The 23,918-nt window shown below is 46.3% G+C and overlaps 1 protein-coding gene and 1 long non-coding RNA gene across 3 annotated transcripts; both read left to right on the forward strand.

Moving 5' to 3' along the window:
* Positions 11,086-18,734, forward strand: LOC8062759 (zinc finger protein 8). Of its 2 annotated transcripts, XM_021452914.1 has the most exons (5): positions 11,086-12,478; positions 12,790-12,858; positions 15,415-15,476; positions 16,005-16,124; positions 18,650-18,734. In XM_021452914.1, exons 1-2 carry the CDS (start codon positions 11,573-11,575, stop codon positions 12,820-12,822), a joined length of 939 nt encoding a protein of 312 aa, XP_021308589.1. In that variant the 5' UTR covers positions 11,086-11,572; the 3' UTR covers positions 12,823-12,858; positions 15,415-15,476; positions 16,005-16,124; positions 18,650-18,734. The 2 variants fall into 2 exon arrangements, with proteins under 2 accessions (XP_021308589.1, XP_021308590.1); XM_021452915.1 differs by lacking the exon at positions 18,650-18,734 and having other exon boundaries at positions 16,005-16,705.
* LOC110432293 lies at positions 20,012-20,859 on the forward strand. The gene is made up of 2 exons (XR_002449713.1): positions 20,012-20,090; positions 20,265-20,859. It is a non-coding gene; the product is annotated as an uncharacterized LOC110432293 (long non-coding RNA).

The raw sequence follows: 23,918 nt of genomic DNA on the forward strand, positions 1-23,918 counted from the left end.
TGACCGGACAAGTCTCTTAAACCTTTCTGGAACATGTCACGCTTGATCGAAGGGCTGGACCATGATATAGACCGGCCGCTCCTCGGACCGGTGTCGCGCGACAGTGAAACCTGAAACTGAAGAGAAGACACGGAACTCTCGGCCACGCCCGCGGGGGCAGGGGCCCCGGCGGCGCAAGCGCAAGCGGCAGAGGCCTCGCACCCGCAGCCGTCGGTTTTCGCCTCGTGCTTTTGCCCCCGCGCGCCTGGCACTTTTGTGGCCGAAAAGCCCACCTGTGACGTGAGACGGCACACAGCAACAGCAGCCGGCGGGGGCTCGGGCCGTGCGTTGCGTGGCGGGTCTTCGCCATTTGTAACTGCCGCGTGGCGTCACGTCACGTGATCCTCCGACCTTAATTGTAAGCCACAGGTGAACGTCGACTACTAGAAGCGTGCATTAGTTGCGGCCGGCACAGAGAGAGAGAGAGAGAGCGCGAGAGTCCGGTCGTCCCGTCGCGCCGCCGGCCGGGACTTTTCGTCTCGCACTCGCGCGCCCACGGCCGGCGGAAAAGGGCCGCTCGCTGGCCGCTGCACGGGCCACGGGCACGTACGCCGCCGTGATTGTGGCCGGGCCCTTGGGGTCAGTTTCCGACCGTTTTTCGCTTCCTTCCCCGCGCGCGGTTTCGTGCTGGGAACGAACAGACATGGACGGCGACGGCGACGGGAATCTCGATCGACGGTTTTGGCGTGCCCGTACCAGTCACAGTACAAACGGTGTTCTAGAAGCACCTCTCTGGTCTGTGGAGGTCCGGGCGTATGACCGTCACCCGGATCTCGATCGCTGACGAAGCGGGCACTGGTGCAGCAGGTTCCTTGAGTTGCAAGGAAGGTGGCGAGCGAGCGAGCGAGCAACACATAGCGGCAACGCCACCGCGGAACGACCAGATTTGCGTGCAACTCGGGAAGTCAACACCGGAGGAATGCCACGGAATCGTCTTAAGTTCACATCACCCAGCTAATAAGTTCACATCAACAGCGGAATGACGACTAACCGGCTAACTAGCTAGGCGGGATTAGAACTAACAACTCGTGGCTCACGCTGCGTCCACCTCAGCGATGATGTTAGCGCGCGCGCACGGGCGAGTATGCATCCCTCCGCTCATGTCACGGCTGTCTGAGCTTTCCGCTGTTGAAACCCCAAAGTGCTCTCTAGAAAAGGCCACGGGATCGGTCGAAGTATACTTGCGTACTACTCCTATTATTAGTAGGTAACAACGCACTGACACGCAGCATCATTTCGGGGCGGTGATAGCGAGTTGCTTAACCTTGGGGCACATGGATCCTGGCCGCGGGCGCTCCAAAAGACGGAGGATGCATCCTTCTTTATCTCGGCTTTTCGTCGCTCGTCTGCGGAGACGACGACCCCTTTCTGCAATTCGCAGTTCGCATCGCATGCATTCTGGAATTGGCGTTTGCCTTTTGGTTTCAGCTTCCTCGCCACACGAGGATGGAAAGAGACGGTCAGGTCTCAGGGTGCAGAAGGAGGGTCTGAAAATTATTATAATCTAGAGTTTCGCAGCAACAGCAGTCGGCCAGTCGTGTGCGGTTCCTGTTCCTTGTCCGAACAAGATTACCGCGGAAGGCGGATGATGGTTCTACCTCTAGAATGAAGAAGGAAAAAAAAGCGACGAACACTACGGCAACAGCAGATTCACGTGGAAACCAAAAGCTGATTCCATTTAGGTTTTTCGCTGAAATTGGTTTATACTGATAATAGTTTGTTGTGAGAAAAAACATTGTTTTTTCGTTGTAAGGTATTGCTGAAGTAGTGTGGAAGAACAATTCAGAGCACTTGCATTTGGGCGAGTGCGGAAGACGACTATGATCTAGAGCATCAATTCACTTTTCACGCATCAGAATTATAAAACACCACAACTACTTTACCAAAACCGAGTTCCATTTATATAAGGGCAACTCCAGTAATTCTAAAATAAATAAATAAATAAGTTTCTCAAGTGGCTAAAAAATAGAAATGTATTGGTTGGCTTCCTCCAACTGTTTGAAAACTTGCTTCTAAAGATAGAAAGCAACTATATGCATCAAGAATCCCGAACTATTTACGAATCATCCCAATCACTTTTACTATTTCTTTTTCTTTTGTGTATTTATATTAGAAACCATGTCTTTACTCTTTATTCTTGTCAACATCCTTCCACACATTCAGATTGGTCGATTGATACGTGTGTTTATATTTCCATGTGATTAGATCAACTTTCCCAAGTGCAGCAAGATTGTGAGTTGAGATAAAGAGTTGTTGGAGACTGTTTTTTAGTCTTGCCAAAGAAACAAAATTAGGAGTGAGTTTTGAAAATTCTTAGAGATGCTCTAACATGAAAACTAAGCATTTGTCCCCCTTAGACATCTTTTATAAGGATCAACTCAGCACATGAAAAAAAATGAGAAAATTCACTGGGTGTCACTACAACTTATAAGGATCCCTAATGTATCAAAAATGAAGGTTTTCCCCCAGTACCACTATTTTCATTTTATCTCCCTTTTAGGTCATTCAAAATCTAGTCTAGTTAGCATGGAGGAACGCATAGGCACACTGCAACGTTGTAGCAAAAAAACAAGTTCATACGGTTTAAGATGAAAACTTCAATTTGAGAAGCAAATATTGTTCTTGCACTAAGCAATTCAAAAAATACATAAAAACAAAATTCATCGTCAAAGATAAAACAACAACTATGGCGAGGGTTTGCCACCACAGAGAGAGCGTAGGGGAGAGGAGCGCTGAAGCGATTCAACGAAGGGACCATGGAACACCAAGCCATGCCATCACTCGTTACTTTTGGGAATTAGCATGGCCCAATTCCTGGCCCAATATTGAAGTGAAGTCATAATGAACTAAAATAGGCCCAAAGAGGATCTCCATGGACTACGACCTAACTATTGACATGGGCAACCGCAATAACTGGGCCGTTAATGCGTCAGCTCGGTCAGTTCCCGACTCTTTTTTCCTTAAAAAAAGGGGAACTCTCCCGGCTCCCCCACTCCAATCCGTGACGCAGGGAAGAAAGAGGGTCAACGCGATAAGCGGCCCTGATTTCGTACGACAAGACGACAACCCGTGCGGTGCGCCGGCGCCTGCCTGGCGCCACGCAGCGGGCGCGACACGTAGCTCGCGCCATCCCCCGCATCCCATGCATGGCGCGGACGAGGCTATGATTGTAGGATTGGCATAGGAATTTTGGAGGATTGGCTTTCCTAAGGATTTTTTCCTATCCAAGCCTTTGGTTCACAGAAAAGTAAAGGAATCATTCCTGAGGATTGCATTCCTATGACCTGATTCCATAGGAAAATAAACATGAAGTCGGACCTCTTGGAACTTTTCCTAGCGCGAAATCAGACTTGCGCGCGACTCACTAGTCCTCGTTCATCTTCGCGCTCGCGCCAACGACAAACAGCCGCCGCCCCATCGCCGGCTCGCGTGACGGCCACGCCTCGCTCATGCTTATTCATCTTCACATCGAGCCAGCGCTAAACGGCCAGCCCATCGCCGGCTCGCGCGACGGCCACGGCATCACCGCTGCACGGGACAGCACGACGCCCTCCCCATCTCGCCAGGTATCGAGTCGGCCTGCCCCAATGCTGGCCACAGGAAGAAGTTCCGCGGCCAACGTGAGCGCTCGCGATGGAGGGAGAGCGTTCTCTGCCACAGCGCCGGCGGCGAGAAAGCAGAGCAGACTAAAAACAGAGAGGTAGACTTTGACAAGAAACGGATGAGGATTGACGGTTGCTGGCCTGGGCGTCGGCAAGAGCGTGTGGATAAGAATGACCGAAGACATGGTCCCACAGGCTGGAGTGTTCGGATGTTAAGCAAACGTAACTGCCAAAGGCTAGCTGTTCAAATTCCAATTGATGTACACAATTCCTGTGTTTCACCTAAGCTCTTGCCAAAGGCATTTTCCTTTGTTTCAAATCCCATAGGATCAGAGGAGTATGCCATCTCTATTCCTTTGTTTTTCCTTTTCCTATCCTATACCTATACTGCAATCCAAAGGGGCCCTATATGGCTAGCTGCACTGTTACCATACCGGGCGACGGACGGAGCGAGTCATCAGTCCGAGACGGTGATGCATGCACTGCACCTGCTCTGCTCGTCCTGGTGGCTGCTGGCGCGAACACGAACACGAACACGCACACGCACACGCAGCCCAACGCGTCCCCGCGCCCACTTCTTGCATAGCATGCTCGTCAGCGGCAGTGCCATTGTGCCCGCGCGTAGGCCGACGACGACGGTGGTGTGCACAGTGCACGCACGCATGGTCCCGCCATGCCATCCCGGCGGAGCCCCGAGAAAACCGTGCCCCTGGCCCTCCTTGCAATGGCTGCAGCCAGCAGGCAGTGGCAGGCGGGCAGTACGTAGTACATCATCGACTGATGATCTGATCCCTGACTCTGAGCTACTATTACGCCAAGCCTTTCAGAGGGCGGCTTCTGCCGCATGCCCGCATGCTTCTTGTGTGGGCTTGAAGTAACCAACGCGTCATGCCGGTTCAGCAAGCAGAGGTGCGACAACGTAATTGCGGCCAGGGACACGCATGCATGCATGATGCCGCCGCAGGCCCGCGCGCGCCGGACGGGGACGACGAGTCGACCACGCAGATCACCCTCCATTCCCCACACTCCAGGGCCCTGTGATCTGGACCGGTATTTCAGTGCTCAGACTTGAGAACCATGCACGGCCATATATATCGATCCCCGGTCCTGCATGCATGCATATATGCATTCATGCATGTTGACCTTTCAGATGATCGATGCAACTAGCTACGAGTAGTATATAGCTCGCTGTTGATGTCTTGATGAGGTGGTCCTCCTCCTCCTGCTGCTGCTGTCATCTGCCTCGAAATGAAACTGAAACAGAGGCGTAGCGCGAGAAGTCAGTGCCTAGAAATAAGTAGAGACGAGGACGTGGTGGCCTGACTAAATCTGGAGAGATTTTTATGATGTGCTGCAGATCGAGTGGCAACCCCGGGTACTGACGAAGGTCGTGCCGTCCAACGTACGGCTGTTATACTCGCTCGTCTCGTCAGAGCCCCCCATGTACCTAGCGGTAGCGGCTAGCCTCCTCCTCTGCTTCGTTCGGTTTCGCCATCAGATAGATCAGCAAGCTGCAGCTACCAGCAGCTACTAGGAATGCCGCATGCAGCACGATCCATGTCAAGCTACAGTGCAAACCGGCCGGCGTACGTGCCTCTGTCACATGCACGACAGACAGAGCTAGTTGTCGAGTTCCCGGCCGCGCCACGTCTTCGCCCCGCGTCCCAGTTTGGCGCCGAGGAGACACGCGCGGATGCGGCCGGACCGACGCGGGCGCATCGCATCGCATGCATGCAAACGGCCAACCAACGAAACCCCCCTTGTTTGTACTCCAGCCCGCCCCGCGCGCGCGGCCTCTTCTTCTTCGCCCCACGATCGACGTCGGCCAGCTGCCGGACCGGCAAGTCCAGAGACACAGACAGACCGCGACGTGCTTCTGCACTGGCCAACCAATCGGGTGGACGGATCGTGCCATCCATCCACCACTGCGTCGTCTCTGTTCCATCTATCTATCGCGTCGCGGTAATATCCGACTACGATCGGACGAACCAGTGGCCACGACAGACAGGTCCATCCATGGACGGATCGATCAGCTTCAGCGAGAGATGCATGGGATCCCTCCCTTGAATTCAATGATGTCGTTGCGCCCGCCTATGGACCCGAGAGAGAGAGAGAGACCGGACAGAAAAGGTCGTGTGTTCTTGGGGCAACTGCCGTGACAGCCACCAACGGGGATGAATGAATGGCCGTGGCGATGGAAGCCGGGGAGAAGCGGGGACAGCGCCACGCAACGAGACGCCTGCCACACCGTCCCTAGCGAACGGTGTCCAGGAAACCCTGGTCCCGCATGCCGTCCCGTGCCGTGCCGTGCCACCGTATAAACGGCAAAACGTTTATCCTCAGACTTGCAAACAGCCAGAATTATTCAACTGTGCACACGGCCGGCCTGTACCAGTGTACCTCGGCCGTGCAGCGATTTCTACGCTACGCAGTACGTCCGATTCGGCGCTTTCGTTCAGATGAAAATGCAACAAGTTAGTAAAGGTCGGAAGATCGACGAAGACTTTTTCTTCGTCGCTGCGGCGTATTCCTACGTCCGGCCGGGACCGTTGCCGATGACAGAGGTTGCAGTCGCGATGCGCAGGCACCGTGAACTGAGAAGCGAGGCAGGGCGGGGCAGACCGCAGACACCGGACAGACAGGCGCCCTGGGGCGTCGCTGTCCGCGTCGGCGACCCGCATGCGCCGTGGGGCTGGCTGGGGCTGGGCGGCTGGGCGCCGGGCGGGCGAAGCAGATCGAGCGTGAGCTTGTTGTGGACAGGTGCTGGGGCGCCATCGCTTTGAAGCCAAGCGGGGATCACCTCTGGCCGTAGCCCGTGGCCGGCCTCTCTCTCGCTCGCTGCAAAAGTGCAAATGGTTGCCGTCTGCGCCTCTGCGGGCAAACGATACGAGTCTTCATCACAGTTGCGCCTGTCGACTACTCTACTCTACTACGTACCTGTCCCGGTCAGGCTCAGTACTGAAACTTTTTGGCAAACGGATGCGACTGAGCAGTTATTGGTGTTCATCGACTTTCCTGGCAACATTGCTACCTGCTTCTAAATTCAAACCGAGGAAGGAAAAGACTGTTATCCGATGCTAAGTAGACAGCTATGGGGACGAGGTTCCGATGGAGAAACTAACATTAAGGGCGAGCACATGCTGCATGCGCTTTTCCGATCCAGTTCTGCGACGCACGGGCAGCGGGGGCACTGGATGCATCCCCTGCAACATTCGTGCCAATCGGAGCGCAGATCCTCGTTCAGGGTACTTGAGGGGCGGCGAGCGGTTGAATGCGCCACGCCGGTGTCGCTGACGGGCCACAGGCCGGCCGGCCGGCCGCCGGGACCATGGCATTGGCATTGGCATCCATCTATACAACTACAAAGGAGAAGGACAGTTATGGCGGCAGCGACGGTCATGTGAATCCTCGAACGGATTCACCTACCTCACTTAATTTTGTACCGCACGGCCGGCTTGCTCCCTGGATCCCATTGGATCCGTCGGTTGGTTCCTCGGATAGCAACAGTACATGGATGCATGTTCCAAGTGTGATTGGCCTCGCCACCGGTGTTGTGCGCCATGCCCATTTGCTTGCTAGCTAGGGCCCGGATCGGACGGAAGGAAAATCCGGCGGTGAACAGTGTGAAACATGGAACGGCGGCGTGCGTGCATGATTGACGTGTTCATGGGACGGATCCAAATATAGTAAAATAAGCCTGACAAAATCAGAAGCCAAGCTAGGAGGAGGTCGTAATTTTGCAAGGATTTTTATGTAGCACAATAGTACGTGCTTGGGCAAACAGTGTCACTGAATCTGAAGTACGATTAGTATAGGGTGCAAACACAGTGTTTCAGGTCAGTTCCACGTCACTACGGCGCTTAAACAACCAGACAAGTACACGATGTTCAGTCATAACCAACTGTGGCAAAACGAGAAACTCCACAGGACTACAGGTCTGCTTTACTTCCCACAAACTGCCACAAGTAAATATCCGGCATGTGCCTAAAAAAGTTACTCTAGCTACCTGGTTTTAACGTCACATGTCGTCTTTGGTTCACTTCGTTTTCGTGGTAACATTCGTTCGTGATGAATGTCGCAGCAGCCAACCACAACCAGTAACCGACCAAAGTTTCACTTCGCTGAAAACGCAGCATGTCCTGTAGGAACGTTGAAATGTAGTACTACTACTTGTACCTAGCGGCTGCTCCGATGGCTCCTGCATCCGTGCATCATTGTCACGGCGCGGATCCAAACTCCAGACACGCACAGCTCTCATCATTCAAATAAAGCCGTTGATGGGCATTCGCAGGCGTTCCACTGACTCACCGCCGCCCGTGTGGGCGTGTCGCCACCGGTCCGGTCCGGTCCACCCAACGCTCACCGGCGATCGAACCCTGAAAAAACAGCCAGAAACCATCCCATCAGTTGATCAAAGTTTGTGGGGTGCTTCCGATGTGGCGTACGCGAGTCCACATCGACGCCATCTCTCGTCTCGGTAATAGTCATTTAATTTATAGCTGCGTGCGGTGTCCACAGACCCCTGAAGCTGGTTACACCGAGTTACTGACAGTGAAATGCCGCGCGCGAGCGACCTGCCGGCGATGATGCCGTGCCGTCCACGTCGCCCCGGATCGGGGGGTATCCTGGGCGACGGCGAGGGCGCGCACGAGTCGGCCTCGCGGACAGCGACGCGACTCGGACACCTGACGGTGTCGTGCACCCGCTTTGGTTGGACCGGGACCGGGCGCACGTCGGCGTCGTCCCGCGCCTGTCCCCGGCCGCCCGTCGCCCCGCCAGCGGCCAATGCGCGCGCGCGCATGCAGCCCGGCCGCGGATCGATCGACCGTCAAATTCTTCGTGTGAACCATGCCTCTTTTGGAATCACAGACAGGCGGCAGGCAGCCCGGGAGCGTTTATTTCTCCGCTTCTTTGTTTTGCTAAAAAAAAAAAATGCAAACAATGAATCAACTCCGACTCTGGGATCAATACGCGAATTCAGAGCTTCTACAAATTTCCCAGAGATCGATGCTTCCTGGGGCCATTCACCTGTTACGACAAAAAAGGACCAGAGGAATGGAATTTGAAGCGTGTCTCTATTTCAATGGGAATATGTGCTTTTCGTTCATTTCCATCCCGTTCCAATCCTTTCGGTCGTGGGTTTCTTGAATTATTTTTTTTAGCGATCTTATGTTGTGGTCTCTATTTAAACCATTCTCATAATAATAGTTGATATAACAATCTGTATATGATAATCTTATTTCCACAGGCAATTTACATACAAAACTGGTTGTGATAATCTTATTCCCACTAGCATTTAGTTATATAAAAATTAGATCAGGATTAAAATCTTATTAATTTATTACGTAACAATGAAATTTGCATTTAATTCCCGCTAGCATTTAATATGCATTTTCTTAAGCAAATAGAGAGTGCATAAATGATAGGAGTAAGTGTTCTGCATCTATATTGTGATTTGCAAGAAAAATATAACGATGTTTTTTTTTTAAAAAAAAGATGAAGCAACATAAAGATGAAACAAATGTGTGTTAAAACTAGTCGGACTAAAAACTGTATGAAACGAGTTGGATTTTAGAAGGATAGAAAGGCAATGAGGATGAGAAGAAAATACGCTATTTTGTTTTAGTTAGTTCTGCATTGTAGTTCCTTTTTTTATTTTTATTATTATCCAGTCCGTTGTTTTTTATAGAATATTTTTGTTCGATATCTATAGATTTATTTCATATCTATAAAAATATTTATTTTGTAAACTAAAAAAAATACAATATTTAAAATTTCTTAGGGCACTCACAATGCAAGAGTCTATCACAGAGTCCAAGACAATTAATTACATATTATTTATGATATTTTGCTGATGTGGCAGCATATTTATTGAATAAAGATGTAGAAAAAATAAGACTCCAAGTCTTATTTAGACTCTAAGTCCATATTGCTCGAGGTAATAAATAACTGTAGACTCTATAAAGTCTGCATTGTGAGTGCCCTTATAATAGCACACTTAATTATATCATAAGACCCATGTTTTTTTCAAGCCACCCCTTGAAATTATCTTTGTAACAAAAAAAAGGAGCACCGAGTTCTGAATTAGCACACAAAGTTATAAGGACAACAATGACCACTAAGAGATTAACACAACTCCATCCAAGCTTCCGTGACAAATCCGGCATGATAGGCTACATAACTTGGATGTGCTATTAGGATCAGCGGAGGACAGGACCTGTCCAGGTACTCTTTATATCCCATCCCCCCCCCCCCCCCCCCCCCCAAACAAAAAAAAAAAAGAAAAGAGGCCGGATCTTGCCTCTTTGTTGCACACATCTGGCAACTCCTCTCATGAATCGTGGAATCCTTCCTGATCTCTTCCTGGCGATCTCGTTCTTCGCGTACTGTGTTCTAAGACTCTACCATCATGCGTCAATTACAGACGCCATAGGTGAGGACATGATCAGGCTCATCTTATATCTGGAAAGAAACATGCCGCTATCATCATTCTCTAGCAATCGAGCACCACCGTTCATTTGCTTAAACAATGAACACCTCTACCACCATATATCCACGCTTACCAAGTTAGCTATCTCCCCCCACCCTCTCGTGTACCTTGAGCTACCCCCCTATGCTCTAGAGCCAACCACCATGTTCTTCCCTCACAATACTTCTTTCTGTGTTATCTTGTACTTTGATTCATATGTAAATAATATAAACATCTTTTGTTTTATTGCATCACAACTCAATCTGTGTAGAATCATATTTTTGGTCAAATAATAAAATTTTGACTTATGCCAGTCTCAATGAGAGTTTCACGGCCCAGTTTATAAAACACTTGTATTTTGGAAACAGTGCAGAATAGTTTCGTCCCCATGAAACTCTCATCATCTCTCTCTTCATCAATATAGTGCTACATCAACATATTTAATGTGCATGAAACTTCTATGAAACCTCCATTGAGACTGGCCTTACAAACTTTTTAAGACGAAGTATGCATAAATTTTGATGAAAGACAAAGGATAAAAATCACGATGACGGACAACAGGAAGTACATGAGTCATTAAGTTGCTATAAGATAATTGGTCCACTTTCCAACTTAAGTTGCAATAAGTTGTCCGTCAAGATTTGTACTTCAACTCCTGAGACTTTTTTTTAGTCATGACATTGTTTAGATAAAGGCTTCAAGTTACTCTGGCTTTGAGATTAAAGGTGGGGGGAGTGATGGTTGCTTAGGTAGTTAGGTGATGGGTAGTGATGATAATGGCTTGTTTGAGGTTTTGATGTTCTCACTAGTCATTAAGAAACATCACAAGCAGTGATGAAAATGAGCTGAGTAGATGAAGGAAAACAAAGATGTCGTCCTAGAAGGCTAGAACCTAGCTAGTTGTATCCAACAAAGGGTGAGCTATATGAAGGTGTGGAGAAGGGAGGGTGAAAAGAGTAGGGTGGTGTGCCATAGCGACTCTCACAAGGCCGGCCGGTAGCTAGCTAGCATCCTTTTGGAATATGAGTTGTTGCAGATTGAGGTAACTGCAGAGAGTGAAATTACCAAGATCTAGAATTTCATTCATTTATACTTTAAAAGGAATGCCCACGGAAGCAATGAGTCAACAAATCTGAACAAGCATCGAATTGATCACTTCCCCTGTGAACCCCTCAACCCCTTACCCTAAACTGGTCCCGTTCCTACCCACCGAATTTAACCCATTTTTAGCAGGGAACACGTACCGGCACCCAATACATCAGAGCAGCAGCAGCTCGGCTCTCCTCGCTCCATGCCAACATACCACCATAAACGCAACAGCAGCAGGGGCAGCCGGCCAAGGCGAGAGAAAACTCCTGAGAGAGCTGGAGCCGTAGGCTTGGCTAGCTGTAGGTCTTCCTTGTTGCTTCCCTAGCTACACATCCCTTACCCTAAGCGCGCATCTCGCGCTAGCTCTTGGGCAATGAGCGAGCAAGGCGGGCAGCACGTCGGGGGTACCAGCCCGTCGGACACGGCCATCGAGTCCTTCTCGCAGCTCCCCTTCGTCCGCCCCAAGCCCCCGCAGCCGCCGGCGTCCTCGTCCAGTCCCTCGTCGATCCGGCTGTTCGGCTTCGAGGTTCCACCCGACGCCGTCACGTCCTCCTCCGCAACCAGTGATGCTACCGCGGCCAGCAGCGCCACCGCAGCGGGCGGCCAGGTGGTGGTGTCGGGTGCCGGTGCAGGTGCAGGCGACGGCAGCGGCAGCGGCGGCGCAGGGCGCAAGTTCGAGTGCCACTACTGCTGCCGGAACTTCCCGACGTCGCAGGCGCTGGGCGGGCACCAGAACGCGCACAAGCGGGAGCGGCAGCACGCGAAGCGCGCGCAGTACCAGAGCGCGATGGCCATGCATCACGCGCACTACCCTGCAGGCTACCATCCCCACGCGTACCCCGCCTTCACTGCTAGCTACCACCACCGCTTCGGCATGGCGCGGTACGAGCCCCCGCCGGGACCGCCGCCGCACTACCCCTCGTGGTCCAGCCACCATCCCACGCAGGCTGCCGCTCCGCCGCCGGTGGTGGTGCCCAGATACTACGGCGGGGCCGCCGGCTCCCTGTCGCAGCCCATCAACGGCAGCCCCGTGCCGGCTGCCGCTCTCTGGCGGGTCCCGGCCGTTACCGTGGCCGCCGCGGCGCCACTGGTGCGCCAGGAGCGGCCGGCGCCGCTGTCCTTGGGCGGAGGACGTGGCGAGGACGCAATGGCAGGAGCAAGGAAAGGGAACGTAGCAGCAGGACACGGAGGCTCGCGTTCTTCCTCCTCGTCATCCACCTCGTCGCAGCATGAACGCCGCCGGGCAGGTGCTGCTGCTGCTGCAGAGAACAGAGAGAACGTGAGTCTTGATCTCACTTTGTAATTCTAGAGGAACAGTGGGTGTTGTCATCATGATTTAGCGGGTTCGTGCAGACTGAGAAAACTGTTATTCTCTAGCTCTTGAAATTGTTTAGGCAGCGGTGTTCAGTTCTTCAGAGAGATTCATTTGTTGGAATTTGTCTAATTCTTGGCTTCCAATTTCTTTGTGAAAAATGTGAGACAGATGGAAGAAACAAAAAACTTGGGACTGATCGAGCGTGTAAAAGGACTGCTGCCATGTTTTCCTTAATCCCCTTAACTTTTCCCCTCTTCCCTTAATTACAATTTCAGCTGCTGCGTGGGAGGAGACTCGCAATCAATTGACAATGGTCACAGCTCCTGGACAACCGTCCAACAAAGGTAAGAACCGCCTTTTGGTACTTTTATTACTCATCAGAGACCCAGCTAAATCGTCGGTCACCATGACCTTGACCTCGTGAGGTACACCTTCCCAAGTGTTTTTATAATCCTTCATGCAATGTGAGCGAACCATCTTGAAGCGTTGAATGTCTACCTTGATCAAGAACGCAGCGTCATAGGAAGCGTTCTGAAATACCATCCGATTCCGTTCTTTCCATTTGTTCATTCCACCAGTAATAGACCATTAACTAGATTGTCCTTATCTAAACAAAATTAACTAGACTATCAAAATCACTATGATTTTTTTTATGTACCATGTGTCTCCTTTCCTCCAACATTTGTAGATAGAGCCGGATATATAGGTCCAACCGTCCAAGTTTTGCAAGTGCCTTAAATAAAACCACGGGAGAATTATTCGCCACACCGCTTTTTTTAGTATAAGGACAAACCTTGCAGTGATGTGTGGACGTTTTCGTATAAGACGTGCACACCTTGCAAATTAGATCGTTAGGCCAATCACGTTTTTGCATATTATTTGTCATTAAGATCTTTTGGTGCAGCAATGTCTGGGCAAAGAACCTAATACTATATGTGCACCCCGAGTAGTTTACACACATGATCTTATATATTCTTATTGGTGAACAACAGAGAAACGATCGAGAGAGATATAACAAAAAAACTTTATTCAAAACTTTGATTATTACAATGTTAACTCTAAACATTTAACATAAATAAACATAATTGTCATAGATATAACTCGCAGCAAAACACAAAATTCCTCTATCGACGGCTGACCATGGAAACATGTGTGGCTAGAACTCTAAGAAATCCTCAGCTTGAATACCCATCTAGATTTTTGTCAAATAATATCTCTACAACTAAAAAGATCCAGAGGTCATCGTCATTGCCCCGCTAATCGCTCCACCCCGTGCTAATTGCGTTGCCCCGCCCCGTGGCATATCCCCTTGCTCCACGTCTGCTCTCTTCGTGCGTGGCCTTGTCAAAATCGACGCTCCTCATCACGCCCCCAGCCCCATGACGAGGCCATGATCCTTCGCCTGTTCCTTCGCTCCCCTGCTGGCTCTTCAGCTTCCCCTCCACCGCTGAGAGCCTCTTTGCGCTCGACGGGGGACCTGCTTGGAGGCCCCGAGGTCGACGGTTTCATCGCCCAATCTGATCCATGTGCAGCTGCTGCGGCCTATGGGAGGCCACACACGCCCCTATCCGAGCATCCCAGAAATTGCTCGGCATTGCGGCTCTAGCGCTGCGCGCCTCCGTTGACGCCGTATGTGGCCACCCACTGCCCGTCCGGCCTCGGCCGTCGGCAACCTTGGCGCGTCGTCGGTGAATGGTATCATTGCCTCATACGAGGCTGACGCCCAACGGCCTCCAACCAGTCAACCAGGAGCCGAACAAGGTGATCCCGCCATCCGCAACCCTTCATTGGTCACAGACTGAGTAGCCGAGCGAGCATGGAGGTGAGGACACCCTTCCCTAACCGCATACTGAGCAGCTGAACCCGCACGGAGGTGAGGAGGTTTCCCAAAACCACCGTACCTTTTCTCTCTCGTGTTTTATTGCTTCGGATCTAGAACCGCTGCCATCCTGTTGTTTGCCGAGGACCGTGGTCGTTGCTTCTTTGACAACTAAAATAGCTCAGGCGAGTTCGTGATGTCCCACCAGTGTCGTAGCATTGAAACATTTTGTGGGCTACACAATGGATCCGTTGCGTTGAAACATTCAAAATTTCACAGGCACTCCACGAGCTGAAAGATCTCCTTAGCCTTGCTCACCGTCTAACACGTAGACTGCTATTCCTTATTTGACGTATGAGCATTTTGGCTATTGAACTATTGCCCAATTTTTAATTTGGCAATGCGACTCTGACTCTAAAATCAGAAATCTTTTACCACTGAGATGTATTGATGGTCTACTTGCTATGTGGCATCATATTTGTATGACCTTATAATGTTCCTTTTGTTTTATATCATGATTAAAAAAGTCAATTATATTGTAGAAAATTAGAGACTGCAGATCCTAAGACAATACTTATGAGGTTGAGTTTTTTATGTGAAAGTTGGAGGCTACAGATCCAACCATGCATCAATTGATTATGCCCTTCACAATACCACTCTGTTAGGGATAAATTTTATCACTATCAGTTCAGGCAAGCACGACGATACCAATATTTACATCAAGTGAATCAGCTAGCCTGTATCCTCTTTGTTCAGTTGCAAGTACTGGTTATCCTTTGGTGTCAATTTATCACTCAGATAAAGGCATGATTTCTTGGTGTCGCTCCCAAAGAGCATTTATCTTATCAGCATTCATTTCCTCTGCCCGATTAGAACAACAAGCACAGGTCTTGTAGTTTGTTTGTAAATATAAGCACAATGGATTAAGGTCAACTCCTCACTTTGGTGAGGATTCGGAGCTTGTGAATTCGTGTTAAGCATGAACTTTGGTTAGGATTTGTACCGAGCTGAATATATCTGTTGTCTTGATATATATGTTATTGCATTAGCGCTAATTCAATCGTGTCGCTTGTAATTGTAGTGTCAATCTTCACAAGTGTCGATCTTCTTAGCTCTATGCGTGATGACATCACCAAGTACAAGGTTCGCTTCCTATCAGAAACTCTTCAACTATACATGCCATTGTTGCTGTATGTTTTGTGTGTGCCTCTGTGAACACTGGAATGTAGAATTTTGATCAGGCCACCGGCGGCATGTCGCCAAAGGTGCCTTTGCTCAGGGAGATGGCTTCCATTCATGATAGCATTACAACAATTGAGATGGACAATGTTGTGCTGGTTTACAGTTTGCTTATTTATTTGTGGTTGCCTGGTGGTTTGGGTATAATTAGATTGCTTAGTGGGGCCCTGGAGAAATTAGTTTATTACGTTCAATGTTCATCTTTGGTTGATGCTGATAGTCTCTTCTGTGAACTAGAATATCATTGAATTGTGCTTGATCTAATGTGGGAATTTGTAAAAGCTAATTATCCTTCCCACTGAAGCATCATTATGCCATTTTCATGAATTCTAAAATCAAGAGTGAAAAAGGGATAGGATGGCAATCATACAAAACTCTATGTCTGGCACTCTGGCTCAAAGTACTAATTTACTACCTTTGTTTGATCACAAGACTGATAAGGTGATTGACCGAGCTCAAAGCACAAGATTGGCCCTTACCAATTAGAGAGGGTCTTGTTTGGTGATGTTCAAGCAACTAGTGGAAAGTACCTGATAATCAGAGGCCTTCTAGGTAATAAATATGTTTGATCTCTTCTTTGCATGTATCTTCTCCATATTATTTTGGGATGGCATGATACAATTTTGCTGATCATTGCATAACTTGGGAAACTAAAGGCACTTTCAGAAATGATCCAGAGTGCACCAAATATTTTATTATTTATTGAATTTTAAAAGGATGAGGTCTCACGAAGAGAATCGACCCAACGATGAAGGCTTCCCCTCTTGGAACAGATCACCGATAAATTGATGATCGCACATGGCACATTATTAATGCTGAGAAGAGGGAATGATAGAGATCAATTTCTTCTGTGTTAATTGCTTTGTGTTTAACATTTAGTACCTTCTATCTTAAGATCATCATGCACACATAGAGAGCAGTTTTGCTTCTCAAAGTAACCCATTTGAGCATGACTGCATTGTTCATTGCATGCATTTAACATGCATTGTATCTTAATATCATCATGCATATGTACAACAACTTTTATTCTAAAAAGTAGCCCATCTAATCATGATGTTGTTAGTGTAAAGTGTAAACATATGATGACATCAATATCAATGGGTTCTAATGTAAGTGAGTAAGAAATGGTACAATCTTCTTATTTGAGTTTAAGGGCAAACCATGCTGCAGAATCCCCTTCATGTCAAATACAGTTATGGCATTCAACTACTGTATTAGTCAAAATGGCACAAAAGGAATCTCTGACTGAAACTAAACAAGTATTTGCAGTGGATATGAATTGAAGGAGACTGACACAAAAGTACATGCATGATGTAGGGTTGTAGACATTGAGCTAAGCCAGATTGCCAGCTTTTGGTGGTGATCCAGAGACCACAAGACCACATGTTGTAGTGCTCAGCTCTGATAGCAGGGTCGAGGCTGAGAAGCTTGTTGGGCTGTGAGGTCAAAGGAGCTGGAGGTGAACCTGATGAGGTTCTGTAAGGGCTGATGTCTCTGACCTTGCCGTCTTGGCTATAGTGGTCCTGCTACCCCCCCCCCTCTTCAACTTGGCCGCTGCCACTTGGTTAGGCCGATGTTGATCATGAAGCTGAAGCTCTCGGCCCCTTCGCAAGGTTGCCATACTTCTCCAGCTGAGTCACCCATCCACGATGACCTGACAAAATTTTATTATTTTCAAATGGCTTCTTGGCAGTGAGACCTTGTGGTTGTCCCTCTTTGTAGCGATGACTGTAGAGCTCTTGGTAATGAATTGGAGGATTGATCTTAAAACACCTTATCAGTTTGAATTATGTGCTTTTGTATTGATTATTTGTGATGCCATAAGATTTTATATATGTTCTACCCGTAGCAATGTACGGGCACTCAACTAGTATCTCTACTATAATGGAATTCTTAAATTATACTTGGTCCACTCACTAAATCGTTCCCCGCTGAGAGTCTTCAGCCATTATGTACCCAGAAAATTGCACACAGAAATCCTACATTATTAAAATCAAGGGCTAATAAAACACACAAAACAAATCTAATGATCAGAATTGGATGTGTGAAGCCAGGCTTCTCACTCGGTTTCTCACCCCACGCCTCCCACGCCGCTTGACGCCTACCCGACGCTGCGAAGCCCATCATCAGTGAAGAAAAAAAATTGAACGCCCAGAACAACGCCCATCCCACTTTAGGGCTTCAACGGCCGCGGCGGCCGGCGGCCAGGATCGGCGACCAGGCAGTGATCTCGGCCTCGCGGCGGATCAAAGCCTCCTCCATCGTATCCCCCACTGTCCTCGCCCATCCCTCCGTGCGCACATTAGTTCAATCCACCCATCCCTCTCAACTTCCTTGGCCGTACGGGCTCGGCCGAGGGAGTGCTCGACGACATCGCCACGGCGGGGGAGCACGACGAGCACAGAGGCGCTGCACCAGTTCTCCTCGGTGCCTCCTCGCCGCCCATCGTTCTCGTCCATGCCATCTTTGGCTTCAACAAAGGGGGAACCAATTAGAAACACACACTCTCTCGGTTCTCTTCTGGCTTTCTAGGTGGGGGCGGCGAGTGTTTGGTGAATGTCGTGGCGGCAGCGTCCTCGTCACTTGTTTTTCTATTTGGTGCTCGGAGCCACTCTTACTTTGCCGGCGCCTTGAAGAAGGACGACCGTGTGCTTGTGCCAGATTTGGGATGCCTCACCAACATCCATGACATGCGGGTGGTTCGTGAAAAAAAAACATATTACTGCTACCATACTTCTCTGACCGTAATCTAATACAAAACCTGCCAAACATTCTCGTTTGGTAGTAGTCCGCTGCTTTACCTTTTTCAATCACCTTATCTTCTCCGTGCCTGTAAACAAGAAAGATTATGTCCTCCAGAATATAGATCGCAGAAGATTAAATTGTTCTAGGCAATGCAGGGCGCAAGCTGTTCTACTAAGGACGGGCAGGTGGACTACGGCTTGCCGCCACAACAGGTTTGGGAGAATATATCACACCTAGAGATTCTGATGAAGAACGCAATACATGACCATGGCCTTTCAGATTTTTTTCTCACTAATCTATAGTCTTTACATGGCTGTTCTAATTTGGTGCAGGGCACTATCTTGTGTGGGACGAGCACAACCCAGTGCATTTTGTTGGCATTCTGCTGGTGCGCAGGGTATGAGGGTGCTGAATTAGATGCGTGACGACAAGGTACAGAGACAAGGGATTTTTAGTTGTACTCACAAGTGATAGGTTTTTATTGCTGCTGGTGGAATTTGTCATGCCTATCATATGCTTTTAGATGGTTCTTGTGACTATATTCAGAAAGTATAAACGTACAAACAAAAAAGGCAGCATAGTCTTTACGCATAATTCTTACCATATAAGATAAGATGATGCCACCATCTATGTCTTCTGTGTAGGAGCTGTTTTTTTAATGTCTTCTGGTATATTTTACTGTCTATTTATTTTTAGTTCTATCTCAAAAATTCTTGATAAGATCAGTCAAAACATTCGTCTTGAAACACATGTCACAGACACGTTCACAAAATAAAAGATCAATCAACGTTTGGTGCTATTTGCCCTTTTTCCCACTATTATTTTATATAAATGATACCGATGTGCAGGCATCACCGTGTACTATTCTTGCTTAGACGTGTTAGAATTCCTGGTTTATTTTTCTGTTTTAACATGCCATTACTGAGCCACTTGGTTTCCCCTGAGTGACGTCTCCTTCGTGTCCTTGATAAGGTTGAAGTGGACAACCTCCCATTGATCATTGATCTTAACTGTTGCCAAGTTAGGACACTCACAATACAAGACTCTATCACAGAGTCTAAGATACTTAATTACATATTATTTATTGTATTTTGCTGATGTGGCAGCATATTTATTGAAGAAAGAGGTAGAAAAAATAAGACTCCAAGTCTTATTTAGACTCCAAGTCCACATTGTTCGAGGTAATAAATAACTTTAGACTCTATGATAAAGTCTGCATTGTGAGTACCCTTATGCAACAAATCTTGTGTACTTGAGAGAACTAATGGTTGTAACCTTCTATAGGTGTTTGAGAATTTGAACAGACATCTACTGAAGAAAAGGTTTTGGACAAAAAAAAAACAGATTGCTCTGCCTAAGGTGAAGATGCCACTTTTTGTGTAGTTGTTTTTCTTATTCATGTCATTGCATGATCATGTGTAGGATTTGGCTTAAGACATAATTTTAGACTGGTACAGAATTTTATCGTGTCAGTTAATTTAGATAAGCTTGGCCCCTCCAATTCTAAGCACTGTTTACTTTGTTTTGTTATGTACAGTCAATGTGGCTGCCAGTAGGAGTCATATTTGGCTTAAAACATAATTTTAGACTGGAATAAAGTTTTATCATGTCAGTTAATTAATTTAGATAAGCTTAGCCCCTCCAATATTAAGTTATGTTTTCTTTGTTTTGATATGTACATTAGTCAATGGCAAGCGACATGATAAACTGTATAAAGGAGTGGAGGTGCTACCTGATTTTAAGAAGCTTGCAAATTCTAGGGTTGTCGAAAAGGTAAACAATGTTGGGCTTCAATTCAACTCACCTTTTAATTTATTTGAAAACATTTTTAATAAGAAATAATGGTACTTTGGCTTTTACCACAGCGTTAGCATGGTCATGCTATTTCATTAGACTATTTGTTTACCCTGTTTTTGAATCTAATGATTACCTCTTCTCTGTGTACAGATCCTGGTAACTCTGGAAGTTGCTTTGTGAGTATCCATTACTCTTAAACTTAGTGTCTCATGATAAATAACCAGATAGCATGATCCATTTGTCATCCATTGACATTGAAGGGTGCAACCGTCTCCAAGTGATCAAGTTCATCAAGAACTCATGTTATTACCTAGCATTTCTTTGCCATTTTCCTGTAAAGGTTTGATCACTATAAAGTTTTTGTGTGCTAATATACAATGTAATTTGCATTGATAAGTATATACTATTTCGTGTACGAACCAGGCCGCCAGCTCCAATTGGCAAGAAAGACACGTCATACTGGGTTGCATAAGGCTTGGTTCAGCATCATCTGGCATCCATCCAAATACAAGGAAGGTAGTGGAACATGTCAAATTATGTAAGGGAAGCTGGTGTCAGGCGAGCCCCAAATTAAGATTTGCCAAGATAAGTGAAACACAACGCAAGTGGTGTATTTTGCACGTTTTTTAGTTTGTTGCATTATTTGTGTATTGAGACTCAGACCTGCAAGAGACTTTTTAGTTTGTTGCATTATTTGTGTATTGAGACTCAGACCTGCAAGAGACTTGGTAAAATGTTTGTTCTATGTCGAGAACTCTTGATGTTTCGCTAACTTAAAGTGAAAGCAATGAGAAGTTTGGAGCATAATACTCTGAAATTTTCTAGATGGTCTATTCTTTTTCCTATTGATAATATATTTAATTACCATCCTATTTTATTTTCCATGTATTCTTTTTTAATAGAAATATATTTTATTGGTGCTTGTTTTGCATCAGGATCTCCAAGACATGCTTATTAAGGACTTAGGCAGAACGTGATTTAGATGGATAATGCAAGAAATAACTTTATTTCTGCCTTCATATGCAAAAGTGTTTTCTAGCTCAAATATAATTGTGTAAAAGTTAAACTATGAAAAAAATAACATTTAATTATTTTTATGTGTATCGCTAAAATAAATCGTAGCGTTAGCACGGGCATTATACTAGTAATAATAAAGCATGGATACCATCGTACCCACATGAGTGTTGGAATGAATGAGAGCTGGTTCTCTTGTCCCAAAAGACATGACTGAAAGTATTATTCGCTTACTGTTTGCTGATTTGTTGTGAGAAAAATACTGCTTAATGGCTAACAGATTCGGCAGATAAGCTCAAGTGAACATGGCAGTCTGAAAACAAAAAAAAAAAAGCTGACTCTAGTTAGAACACTGTGAGGTTTTAGTTTGCATATTTTATTAGCAACATGTTTTTTAGAATTACACAATATAACACACATACACCCAAACATGCATGCATGCACATATACTCAATCCTAAAATAAATTTAGAAAAATACGAACACTCATGCAAAGTCGAGGACTTTCACCTCGGTGGGTAGGTTCCACCACAAGAAACCGAACCAACTGATCTAAGTTTGCTTATTAGCAACATGTTTACTAATAGAGTATTAGCTCTGTCAAAAAAGAATACAATTCTAGATGTATTATTTTGTAAATGTGCCTATAGTTTGATAAAAATACATAGATAAAAATATTAGTTTTTATAATACCAAATAAATATAGTATGAAAATATGTATCATGGCAAATCTAACTATACTTATTTGATATTATAATGTTGATATTTTTTATTTATAGTTAATGAAACTCAAGATACTTCAATTTAGTATCATGTTAGAATTGTATTCTTTTATGGACGAAGAGACTTATGTTGATCCATGGCCTTTAACAAAATTGTGTAAGTAACTTAAAGAAAATAAAGAATGTATAAACACAAGAATAGAGAATATTAACAATTCAAGTTCAATTAGGGTGCGAGGGTCTAAGCTGTTCCTAACCATAAATATTGTTGTTGTAACAGTTTTTGACATTATGTAGAGATTGCACACTTAATCACAAGTCATGAACCCTTACATGACTTGCATGGAAGGATTACAACATCTAAACAATTGGGCAAACAAGGATATAACAGTATAAAAAGAATTTTTTATGTTGCTTAAGTTATAACGCATGCTGCAATTGCGTAGTTAAGGTAATTGGGATAATAATATAATCAAGTTAACACTTGCCTTCCTCCAAATCCTAGGGTTGTTGCCGTCAAAGCCCATTGAAAGACTACTATGACAAACCAGCTCTCGCTCGCCTTCTAAAGTTGGCAACATCAATAACACAGGCACATATAAGCAAACACAAAGATAGTAGATTAAAAACAGTATAAAAAGGTACTTGTCACAATGATCGTGGATGCAAATTTTATTAAAAGTAGATTTGAACTGAAGAATATACGAGAGACATATGGTTTCAGGGCTAAAACACGAAGAAACTTTGAAAAAAAAGAAGAAATTTGCTTTTCTATTTTTTTGGGAAAAAATCGGTCATAACTCGAGCAACTCCTAAAACTCACTTGACAAATCTATAGTTTTGCTAAGTCTCAAAACCAAATGCCAAGTGAAAAAAGAAGCTTTCTCCAATAATTTGTTATTTGGACTTAGCAAAAGAACTTGGCATCCTATGATTTTTGCCAAAATCACAAAATTAAGCCTCCAATAAGTTGGCAAAATTAGTTGGCAAATTGGGATACACATAATGCCAAGTGATGGAGGACTTGGCATATTTGCCAAGTGAAGGGGAAATTTTGCCAAGCTCATAAAATTGCCAAGTAGTTTTACCAACTTGTTGGAGGCTGTTTTTTTTTTATTTTGGCAAAAATTCTAGGATACCTAGTACTTTTAGCAAACTGTTGGATTGGAGTTGCTTAACACAATATTTTCTTCGTAAAATAGGTAAAGCTCGCGGTCCTCTTTGCAAAAAAAAAATGTTATTTTCTTTCTCGAGATCCCATGGCCGACCGGTTCTTGCTGATTGCTCGGACGTGGGCGAGGGCCCATCCGCTGCAGGGAGGCGCGCGGCGGTTCGCCATGGCAGCAGGGGGGCGCCCTGGAACTCGTTGACTGCAAACAAGAGCATGGAGAGGGATGCTGTATTTTTTTTTTCTTGGGGGCGTGGGGTGGCCGGGGGGGGGGGGGGGGGGTGAAGAGAGGGATGTTGGATGCACCACAGGCTTCCTGGCTGGGCCAGCGGGTGGCCATATGGGCCGATAGCCTTAGCCCACCAGAAGGCGCGCGAAGGGAACAGATAAATGGCCTTAGCCCAACAGGTTTCCGTGTTGAATCAGGCCAGGAGAAAGTTTAGGCCCTGCTGAGTTCCCCTTGCTAAATTTTAGTCAACTAAACTTTAATTATTTTAGTAGCTAAACTTTCAAACACACTAGCTAAAAAGATGCTAAAATAGTTTAGTTCCACTAGTCACACAAGAGTAACTAAAATAAGTTTATCTGGTTAAAATTTAGTAAGGAGAATCAAACAAAGCCTTAGTCTAGGCCGAAGCAAAACCAACCCTTTCATTTCTTAGCATTGTTTCTAAAAAAAAATCCAGTGATTGAATGAAAATTAATAAAGCACTGCAACTGTTTCTACGAAACAGAAAAAATTCACACAAGTTAAAGTAAACATACATAAATAATAAATACAACAGCATGAATGAAATAAACATGTTTGGCATGCAATTAATTTTATAGTTGTGCTCCCTCCATACTCATAATGGAAGTTGTTTAGGACAGCTTCATGGTCTCCAAAGCCTGTATATTTTTA

This window comes from Sorghum bicolor, chromosome 2 (assembly GCF_000003195.3).
Source record: "Sorghum bicolor cultivar BTx623 chromosome 2, Sorghum_bicolor_NCBIv3, whole genome shotgun sequence".
Taxonomy (NCBI): domain Eukaryota; kingdom Viridiplantae; phylum Streptophyta; class Magnoliopsida; order Poales; family Poaceae; genus Sorghum; species Sorghum bicolor.

Coding starts and splice junctions, on each gene's coding strand:
- LOC8062759 (XM_021452914.1), top strand. CDS start 11,573: ATGAGCGAGCAAGGCGGGCAGCACGTCGGGGGTACCAGCCCGTCGGAC. Junction 12,479..12,789: donor CTGCAGAGAACAGAGAGAAC/GTGAGTCTTGAT, acceptor TTACAATTTCAG/CTGCTGCGTGGGAGGAGACT.